The sequence below is a fragment of the Micromys minutus genome (assembly GCF_963924665.1).
Source record: "Micromys minutus genome assembly, chromosome: 27".
NCBI classification, from domain to species: domain Eukaryota; kingdom Metazoa; phylum Chordata; class Mammalia; order Rodentia; family Muridae; genus Micromys; species Micromys minutus.
In genome coordinates, this window is record NC_137962.1 from 25,054,340 (window position 1) to 25,065,271 (window position 10,932).

General features: G+C 45.2%; 1 protein-coding gene across 1 annotated transcript in view; it reads left to right on the forward strand.

Moving 5' to 3' along the window:
- NELL2 (neural EGFL like 2) overlaps positions 1 to 10,197 on the forward strand; it is a gene marked incomplete at its 3' end in the record, with an annotated part of 261,563 nt that extends 251,366 nt beyond the window's left edge. Inside the window, exons 18-20 of the mRNA XM_080939784.1 lie at positions 170 to 346; positions 2,219 to 2,443; positions 10,147 to 10,197. Of these exons, the coding sequence (XP_080795910.1) occupies positions 170 to 346; positions 2,219 to 2,443; positions 10,147 to 10,197 (453 nt within the window). The remainder of the gene's footprint in view (positions 1 to 169; positions 347 to 2,218; positions 2,444 to 10,146) is intronic.
- Between the last annotated feature and the right edge of the window lie 735 nt (positions 10,198 to 10,932).

The following is a 10,932-nucleotide window of genomic DNA, read 5'->3' on the forward strand; positions in this document are numbered from 1 at the left end:
AACGAGAAGCCTCCCAGCTTAGGGCACACCTCTGCTAGTTTCAAAGTAGAATTCCAAAGACACTTTATCCAGCTCCGTAGATGGCGTCGCTCCTCACATCCTCTGTGTGCTCTGTGGCACCCTGCGAAATCGAGGGGCGTGGTAACACTCTGTTTCCCTTTTAACACAGACGGGATTTGTTATGTGTCGACGGATGGTCTGTGACTGCGAAAACCCCACAGTTGACCTTTCCTGCTGCCCTGAGTGTGACCCAAGGCTGAGCAGCCAGTGCCTGCATCAAAACGGGGGAACTGTGTACAACAGCGGTGACACCTGGGTCCAGGATTGCCGTCAGTGTCGCTGCTTGGTAAGTTAAACAGGAGAGGGAACCCTTCCACCCAGGATGTTGACAGTTACAAACGCAGAGTCTGGAAAACACGATACTGAGAGAAACCCATTCTCAACCTGTGGGTCCTGACCCCCTTGGAGGTCAAACAATTCATTTATGGGGGCTTCATATCAGATATCCAGCATATCAAATATTTACATTATGATTCATAACAGTAGCAAAATTACAGTTATGAAGTAGCAATGAAGTAATTTTTTGATTGGGGGTCACTACAACGAGAAATATGTTAAAAGGTCATATCACTATGAAGGTGACAAACACTGCTCTGGAGTGATGGAGTGTCTTATGACATATGTGTATGTGTGTCTTTATGTCTTCTCCAAGAGCGATACCTCGTGAGGTACTCCTTTAGCCTAAGCTAAGAAAAGCCCCCTGTGCCCTTATTCCATCCATCCTATGCTTAAAGATAATTATGAACCATGTATGCACGAAAAAAAAATCACTCTTTCCCCAAGTAAATTTGTCAACCAGTCTCTGTTGATTTCTCACACCCTAAACAAAACAAAGGTAACATATTGGGACTGGAGAAATGGGTCTAATGGTTAAAGTGCTCGCCCTGCATGTGAGGAACGTAGTTCAGATACCCAGAACCCAAGAAAATGCCAGGTGGGCATGCATGGTGGCTTCTAGTCATTCCAGCGGCCGCAGGCAGAGGCAGAGATCCCAAAGCAAGCTTGTTAGAAAGGGTGCTCCCACTGCTGAGTCCGGATCTCAGAGACTCTCTCGGTGAGTAAGGGCAAGCCAGGATAACCCTCAGTCTCAGGCCTCTCTACATGAATGGTCATACCCATATACATACATTCACACACACTCACACACTCACAGACACACACACACAAACCCTGCATGCGTACACACATCTACCCATGCATGTGTTATAAAATGGAAAAGGAAAACAGTCCTTGCTAAAGACTATTTCTGTCTGCTTACTTGCATGGCTCCTATGTTCTCCCGTCCTGCACTCCATGACTGTGTGACGAATACATATTACAATTTTGTTTGTCACTGTTTGGGAAACTTTTCCTGCAAATGAGTAAAGAAGAAAAGATTAGATATAGAAAAAACAAAACAAAACAAAAACAGAATCACCAACTTTTTCCAGTTGACTACATCTCTTGCTCTTTCCCGAGTGTGTAAATTCAAAGGGACAGATGCTGCGTGTGTCTTTGTAGTAGAAAAGTGTCCAGGAAAGACACGTTTGAAGTCATGGCCAGGCCCCTTCCTATTTGTGTGCAGATATTTTAGGGCCCTGCTTTTGCAGTGCTGCCTCTTTAGCCTTTCAACCCAGAAACCAGTGTGAGAACAAGGTCAGTTTCTGCGCTCAAAGGCTGCTTTCATCCCTGAAACCTTGAGACTTACAACTAAGAAGAAAATTACCAACAGGTGGGAACTGTTGTCTTTTTTTTAAAAGGCCCAGTTCACAGTTCCCCCATGTAAAATAAAAAAAGAGGGAAGTCAAATTTTGTGTTGTCTTATTTTATGCTGATTTGGGGTAGTATGTTCAAAGCCCTTCCTCTGGAAAAAAAAAAAAAAAATCAAGGCTATCCAAGGACCAGGAACTTTGTTTTGACCTTGCCCATGTTTCCCTGTTTCCCCTTTGCCGTAAAGATGGAGCTGTTCTCGTTGTACTGTCTGGGAAATGGTTGTTGCTTTCGTTTCCATGCTGTTCTTGTTTAGTACTCAGAGACTGTTTAACTGCCCACCGCAAAAGAGATGCCCTCACCCACTGGGGCTTCCGTAGACTCTAAATACAAGAATCTCACTCCCGGCCCTTCCTCTTTGCCCGTCCCCTCTCTGGTTCATTCCGGCCGTTGCCTCTTTCCCTCACAGCAAGGAGAAGTTGACTGCTGGCCCCTGGCTTGCCCAGAGCTAGAGTGTGAATTCAGTGTCCTTCCTGAGAACGAGTGCTGCCCGCGCTGCGTCACCGACCCTTGTCAGGCGGACACCATCCGAAATGACATCACCAAGACCTGCCTGGACGAGATGAACGTGGTTCGCTTCACTGGGTCTTCCTGGATCAAGCACGGCACGGAGTGTACCCTCTGCCAGTGCAAGGTAAGGCTCTGGGGTGCAGGGGTGAGCGCTCTACCCAGCTCGTGTGTGTGCCCTGTGAGTAGAGGCCGAAGGAAGGCCAGCTTTGTTAGGACCACACAGAACTGCCCTGTAGGCCAGAGATAGGTCTTCTGGGTGAAGGGTCCTGGACACGCTGCCGACAGCACGTGCAGAAACAACTCAGGGATCTAGTGTAGCGAGCCACGCCGGCTTCATCACTCTTTTTATAATGGAAGACAATATTATTCCATTGATTTTTATCTAGTTCTTTTATGAGCTCCATCAAATATATTGACAAAGTAGATACATTACATTTTCTAAAGTGAAAATCAATCTGGCAAAAAAAAGGGGGGGGGGTGTGCTTCTTGGCTACTGTGGTCAGTTACACCAAATTGAAAAGCTTAGGGTCTGATGCTTATCATGTTTTATTCCTACACTTGGTAAAATCATTATAAAGATTTTATACTTTGTTCTCATGGGAAAGCAGCACCGTTCTGCTAACTTCAGTAACGGCCTTCCACATTTACAGAGTAGGCCGCATGGACCGACTTACTGTGACTAGGTTCAAGAGCGGCTTGATTAGTACCCCTACAAAATAGAATTTAGGGTCTGATGCTTATTATATTTTATTCCAACAGTTGGCAGAAATCATTATAAAGATTTTACACTTTACTCTCGTAGGAAAAATAGCCTTACGCCACTTACTTCAGTAGCTGCCCGCAATGTATACAAAGTAGGCCACATGGGCTCTGCGTAGACTAGGTTCAAGAGCGGCTTGATTAATACCCCTCCAGAATAGAACCTGGGGATGTCCCTTTGTGCTTCCTGGTCGTAACTTGGAGATTAACACAACAAAACAACAAAAGTAACGATATTAAAGATTTAACAACGTTTAAAATGTCAGAGAGAGAGAGAGAGAGAGAGAGAGAGAGAGAGAGAGAAGAATCAGATTCTGCTCAGTCCTGCCCCCTCTTCGCAGAGAGCCTTTCCTTTGTTGTCCACAGAGCTCTCAGTATCATTTCTCACCAGAAGGGCTTGATGGAACAGGAACTCCAAACACCAGAAACTTCAGGACGTCCTCTATGCCGTCTTTAAAGCCACATCCCTAGCTCTAGCCCGTTCAATGAATGCCATCTGCCAATCGATTTTGAGTGGGCGTTTTCCCATTTTTCTGCATGTGCACCAGCAAATCAGAAGATTGTGTCTGGTGCAAGTTCTAATGGTGTCTATGGTGTGTGGCTTTGTGCCTGACCAAAGTTTATCTTCAACCATGCACACCAACATTGTAGCACTGGTGCCTAATATATATGTGCATCTAACTACCAAATCACAATGAGTCCTCTTACTCCTTTGAATGGTTATGTTGCTGTTCTGCATGTGGACAACAAAAATATCTAACAGGTAGTGGGGTAAAGGTCACATCCAGTAGAGTTCTGCAGGAAGCAGCCATGCTTTTAAGGGTTATTTCCTGTCACCCTGGGCCCCGTAAACGACGTTGCACTCTTGACTCTTGGTATAAAATGTCTTCCAAAAGGTGTGTTCTGCTGCCGAATTCCTATCTTCTTTGGTAAGTACTGATTCTTAGAAATGACTGTGTGACGCCACCTGCCTTTTCAATAAACGTGCATTTAAGATTATGATCATTTTTACCAAATTGATCCAAGATATCTACTTGTATTATTTAGTGTGTTATTTTAAAACTAAAGCTCATATAAGTAAGTATTGCAAAGAGCACTAGAAGGAGGTACTGTTCACGGTAAAGTGTCTTCTGAGCCCTGGTTCTGACCTGTCCCCTCTTACCGCCCCTGCTTACAGCTGTTTATTCTACTTAATAGAAGCTAACAAGGTTGAATGGGCTCCATTCACGATCACTTCCATAATATGATCTACTCAATAATCTAAAGGCGTATCCTAGGGGTGTGGCCTGTAGACTCAGCCGGTCATTCCCGGAAGTGCATGGAATTACACCGAGGGGCCTTTAATTGAATTACATACTTTAGAATTCAGATTCTCATTACACCAGTCCTTCTTCGTTGTTCAGCAGCCCCCGTGGCTGCTGCCGCCATATTGACTAACATATGTGGACAGTGACATGTTTTGTTTGGAAGCAGGGTCTCCCATATCTCAGGTTGTTATCGAACTTGATTTGTAGCAGAGAGAAGGCCTTCAACTTCTGGTTCTTCTGTCTCCCCCTCTCTCTGACTGGCATGTATCACCACACCTGGTCTCTGTAGTGTTGGGCACAAATCCCAGCTTCATGCATGCCAGAAAGCTCTCTGCTAATTCAGCCACATGCTCAACACATATGCAGAGAAGATTTGTCACTACAGACTGTTGTGTGGGTCAAAGCCGCCCTACATACAGTCCGAGAGGTCAGACTGCCTGGGAGCAATGTTGCTATGTGACGGGGGGGGGGGGGGTGCACCTGCCCTCGTTTCTTTTGGACTCTGCTCCTCTAAAACTGGAAATACTAAACTGTGGCAGTAACCACTTGAAGTTTACCACTGAAGGGCTGCTGTAAGAATTAAGTGAGAAGATTCACACGGAAAGAATCCATAGCCTGCTCAGCACTGTCAAAGTAAGTAAGCAGTAAATGCTGGTCACTGTGCTGCAGAATGGTGTCCACTGAGCCATGCCAGAAATAAGGGCACTGCTATAGCTGTGGTGCAGACAGAAGAAACATGGAGGCCACAGGCTGGACAGCTTGTGGGCCACTGGTCTATTGAGGAATCAGTATCTCCTTAGTAAGATAGATCTGGGCAGTAGAAGTGACTAGAGGAAAGCTTTAATACATCCCTTCTTGCCTTTTAAAACTGTTGTGTATGTGTTATATGCACATGTATAAGTTACATGCACACACATGTGGGTGTGCATGTTGGTGCCTGTGAATGAGAGCAGAGGCTACAGGAGGACACTGAGTGTTTGGCTCTACCACTCTCTGCCTTGTTCTCTCAGATGAGGTCTTACACTGAACCAGAGCTAGGCTGTTGGACAGCAAGCCCCCGGAATCCTCCTGTCTCTACTCTGCCACACACAACATCCAGGTGGATGTGGCCAAACCCTGCTTCTTATGTGGTGATGGGGATTTGAACTCGGGTGCCCATGGGTACACAGCAGTAACTCTTACCCACAAAACTGTCTCATCTCTTTTCTTCTTTTATCTTTCTGGAATTATGATCAGATTTAACCTTCTAAAGATCCAAGAGGCATCCTCTATTCAGAAGTTAACTATGGGAATTGGAAATGGATTAGCTTTTCCTAAACCCTGCAGTCAAGAAGCTTTATGATTCCAGAGAGCTGGGTTGCAGAGCTTTAAGCAATGAAACGAGCCGACTAGGTGGAGATTCTTCTGTTTGAGCAAATCTCCACTTAGCAGAGATGTTTGGGTTGGGAAGCAGGGCCCTTGACAATAATGGGAAAGAACTTGTTTGGTCATTGATCATTGATCTGTCGACTACTTATGTTCCTGTTGGTCCACCCATGCCTTCTTTAGTAACCTTTCAAATTGGATCTCATTTCTGGAAGTGGCAGCAAGATGGCTTAATGTCTAAAGGTACTTGCCACCAAATCTGATGTATTCCTGGGACCCACATAGCGAAAACAGAGAGCCTGTTATCAGAAGATGTCTTCATGCACAGCGTGGTACACCTGTCCCCTCCCACACTGACCAATAAATGCAATAAAGACACATTTTTTTAATTTTAAGATACAATTGATATTAACTATTTTTCTAGAGATTTTAGTATGTATCAACTTGTTTCATTACTAAGCATCATACTAGTCATTAAAATATAACACTACTGTAATCATATAATTATAAGCCTATCTGTAAACACTGATCATATACAATCTGCTTGTTAATACGCTTATTATAACTCCATGCCCTTATCTTTTATCCATTATTTTTAAGAATAGTAAAGGAATAAAACAAGACTTTTATTTTGTCCAGATACTTACCATTTCTGTTGCTCTTACATGGGGGCAGTCTACATCCTTCTCCATCTGGTCATTCCGCTATAGCCTAAATAACTCCTTTTTGTCTCTCCTGTATTGTCAGGAAAGTCTGTACTGTAGGCCCATAGAAAGAAACTGTCTCAACTTGCATTTACCTGAAAATATTTCTGAAAGCTGTGTTCGTGGAAACAAAGTTCAGGATGACAGATTTGTTTCCGCCCTTTGAGGGGCATGTTCACTGTTTGTAGTTTCCATGGTTTCTGCCTGAGCCATCATCTGCACTTTTGATCTTTAGTACATAGTGCGTCTCTCCCCCTCTCTGGTCTCCTCCGTTACACTCCATGATAGCGGGGTGCTTATGGCGTTTGTAGGGATGTGTATGCATGTGTGCTTTGTGCGTGTGCTCGCTGAGATTTTTAGACTCCTGTTCCTCCTTCCTAGTCTTCTAGGATTCCAGCTACACTCCGCTGAGATGGCTCCATGGCTCTGAGGTAAAGCTCTGCTTTGATGCAGTCTTTGTTTTGCAGATGGGTCATTTCTACTGTGCTCCCTTCATGGTTACTGGCTCCTGCTACTCTACCCTGCTTAATCTAGCCGGTGAATTCTTTACTTCAGATATCATTCCTTTTATCCCCGAATTTCCACAAGCTTCTTTATATTTTAGTTTCTCTGATCCTTGCCATATGTCCAAATATCCTGGTCTGTCAGTCTGTCTGAGACCCGGTCTCACTCTGAAGACCAGGCTGGCCTTGAACTCACAGTGACCTACCTGCCTCTTCTTCACGAGTGCTGAGATTAAAGGTGTGAATGACCATGGCCGTGCCTGGCTTCTCTGTTTATGCTGGTCACCTTTTAAAGCACACCTTTAAAGATGTCTGTGGTACATTTAGTCTTCATCTGAGTCTTACTTCTGAGTCATCTTTGAATCATTGTCCATCTACAGATTCTCTCTTCACTGGGACTGACCTGTTCTTTTCCCGTGTTACAGTCTGAGTATGTAGGATTTTATGTGGATTATGTTGTACAAATGCCAAGTCTATTGGAATCCTCTGGAAACCCTTTGTTCAGCAGGGAGTCAGGCAGTGGTCAATTACCTTACAGTTGTGAGAGTTTGGCAGTTTGCCTGTTCGGTGGATCTCTTCCAATATCATTTTAGATTGAGGGTGAATTTTGTAAGGTTGAGATAGTATTTTACCCATCATCATGCTCCTTTGAGAATTTGGGTGTACATTTTGAGTCATCCCTCCTTTGTGCCTCAGCCAGGCACAGATTTTGAGCAGTGCCCCTCATCCTCCAAAATGTCTCCTCATTTCACACCCCAACACCGCAGCAGAGGCTCTCTTCGACCTTCCTTCTCCCGTGAGATTTTAAACATTTCCCCCTCAAATCTGAAACCCAGCTCCCATGTTGTCTTCTGACTTCTCCAGATTTCTGCCTGGGGTGCAGTCATGTGGCTACCAGACTAGGGGGTCCCTTAGAGTCAGTCCTAAGGAAAGGGGAACCACAGGGTGCATTCCTGTTTTAAGGTTGAACCCCAACCGAGTGCCTGCCTGCTAGTCATCCTGGCTTCTGATAACCTTCATATTTTTTTCCAGACATCACAGGAAATCCTGCCATTGCCGAATCCAGAACCCCACGGGATTTTCATGCAGTTTTAAAGTATGAGCTAAAATGTTTTCCCAGTTGTGAAACTACGATATGGTTTGTAGTGCCTTTTCCTACAGCAGGGTAACATACAAATGGGGACTAAGAAAACATGCCAAGAGGATCTTGGAAAATGTCCTTTCAGGAAGCAGCGTGGCTTTTCCTCAGAGTCCTGAAGCCAGGTGCACCCAGTGAGAGATGCTGCCACAGTTTCCCCACCTTTTGTTTCAAAGCCATACAGTTCGAGAAACTGATGTGTATCCTAGCAACAAGGTTATGGATAGACAACTTTTGCCCCGTGCACGTTGTTCAAGCTGTAAGTGGCACAGCTAGGCTGGAAGAGGATGACGCTCTATCTTGGGGCCAGAACAGGAACTCTAACAAATACCCAGTCAAGGATGAGGATTAGCTTTATACTACGTGGCACTCTGCTTTGATGGAGATTGGAATGCTTTCTGCAAAGGCTAGAATAGTAAGAAACCTTCTGAGGAAAGTATCTCTAACAGTTTTTGATTTTTGTCATGTACAATACCCTTTCCACCCCTGAAGTCATTCTCTGAGAGAAAACCCGGAAGAGAGCTGAGCATCAGACACGGATTAGACACACACCTGCTCTGATCCCAGCTCTGTCATTTATTAGCTGTGATTTTGGACAGGAGTTTGAGCTCCTGTTTCTGAACTTGAAAGGGTGAGCATCAGCAGTGCTTCCTCCGTGACAGTGACAGGGTGAAATTGGGAAATGTGTTTAGGACACGTGGTCAGATGTCCGACAGAGAGGACCATCCTAATGGATGAGAAGTTTTACGCCCTGGGCTTACCGTGCAATCACACCACCAGTTGCCGTTAGGTCGAGAAAGAGGCAGACCAGGAACCAAAGAGGGAGTGGCTCTGCCTCTTTGGGGCTGTACTACTTTGATTCTGTAATAAGCAATTCTGCACATCTGTTCCTCCCCTGCTTCCCGGTCCCTGCCACTGCAACCTCACACAGCTTACACCTCTTACTCAGATCAGCTTTGGAGTTCTTTGTTTTATCACTGTAAAGTCCTCACGCAGCCTCACATGAGTGAGATCCACTTTTCCTGCGAGTGTCTTCATGGTCTTCGTTGCCTTAACTGTCTCCTCTCCAGGAGGACTATCCTGGACACCAGCCCCGGGAGAGCTCTCTGGTTTATCTCATCTGTATCTAATGATATCTCCTTTTCTTTCATGAAGCTGAAACAGCGCCTTAAGCCAGACAACGTAGATGGCAGAAATGGATTCCCTGTAGCTCCGGGGACTGAGAAGGTCATTTTCAAAGTCCAAGATTGAGGTGCCAGCAGGGCTAGAGTATGAAAAGCCATGATGCCTGCTCTTCCTGGTCCTCCTCTGATTGTCTCCTCACTTCCTCACTTGATGGCAAGGAAGGAAGGAGGGAGGGAGAGAGGGAGGGAGAGAGAAGGAGAGAGTGAGGGGAGGGAGAGAGAGAATGTATTTCTTTCTCTACCCTACCCGCCCTCCCAGCATCTTACAGAACCCAGGCTGGCCTTTGTCTTGCTATGTACCAAGTAGCTGAGGCTGACCCTGAGCTCCTGATCCTTCTGCATACACCTCCTGAGTACTTGGATTGTGGGGGATGGGGACACCACCCTCATCCCCTAATTGACATTCTCAATTCATCTCTAAACATCTTTACACTGAAGATTAGTATGGGGACATGTCAATTTTAAGGATAACCAAACGTTTTCTCCAAACACATTTCTAGCACTTTTCATGTTTTTATTATGTATTTCTGTCACTTGCTGATTAACCGTTAAATATTGCCCTGTGGAGAGGGAGTGGGTCCCAATTACTAATCTACGTTTGCTCATTCCATACTTGTGAACAAACAAAGGAACGGATATAAAACAGGCAGTTGCCCATGGGTTATAAGAGAGATGTCAATCCTGTCAGGGAGCGGGATCTTATAGTAATCGTCTTAAGAACAATTTGATTATTCAATTTCCGGGACTGCCGAAATGCTGGCATCCTGGATACAGGTGCTTGTGTGTACTGATCAGAATCCCCAAGTGTGAGACTCTGTGACTGGCTTGGGCACTCACCCTCCACTTCCCTTTCTCCTGTTTCCTCAGAACGGCCATGTGTGCTGCTCAGTGGATCCACAGTGCCTTCAGGAGCTGTGACGCTAACTGCCTCATGGGAGATATCTGTTCAAAGAATGTTTTCTCATTTAAAAAGACCAAAAATTTAAAAAAAAAAAAAAAAAAGTGACGTGTGGCCAGCCAAATGCAACTTTGTTAACGGCTGGATGGACTGATGTCGATTATGGATTTGTGGAGCCTGAGGAACATCTGTGAGGAAAGTAGATGACAGTTCTGCCTTTACTACTCCTGGGATCACCTTGTGGAAGAATGGGTGTGGGGCACAGGCCGTGACATCCTCGCCCCTGGATAAGAAGCCTGAGCCCATCAGCTCTGGGAAAGCCTCCGCCTCCGCAGGACATATTCTTCTATCCCAGACTCCTCCTGAATCAGCGAGGCCCCTCACTGGAACAGCTGGATGTGAGGCAGCGGGTGAGTCATATTTTCAGAATCCAAGAAGCTGATGATCTGTACAGTGCACTCCGAAACCCGAAACAAGCTATCGTATTGATAAAAATAGCGCACAGGCATGGTTACGTAACATTTTCTAACAGGAAACGTCCCCCACCCCACCCCCATTTCCTCATTTACTGCACTTAATATTATTTGGTTGAATTTGTTCAGTAGAAGCTCGTTCTTGTGCGAAATAAAATAACTATTTCTCTTACCTTATGCCACGCGAGTCCGTGTCTTCTTGAGTGTGTCCTGCTTTTCATAGATGGTATAAAACGCAAACTGATCTTTAGCTCTGCTGATGACGAACACTCACTGTTTTAT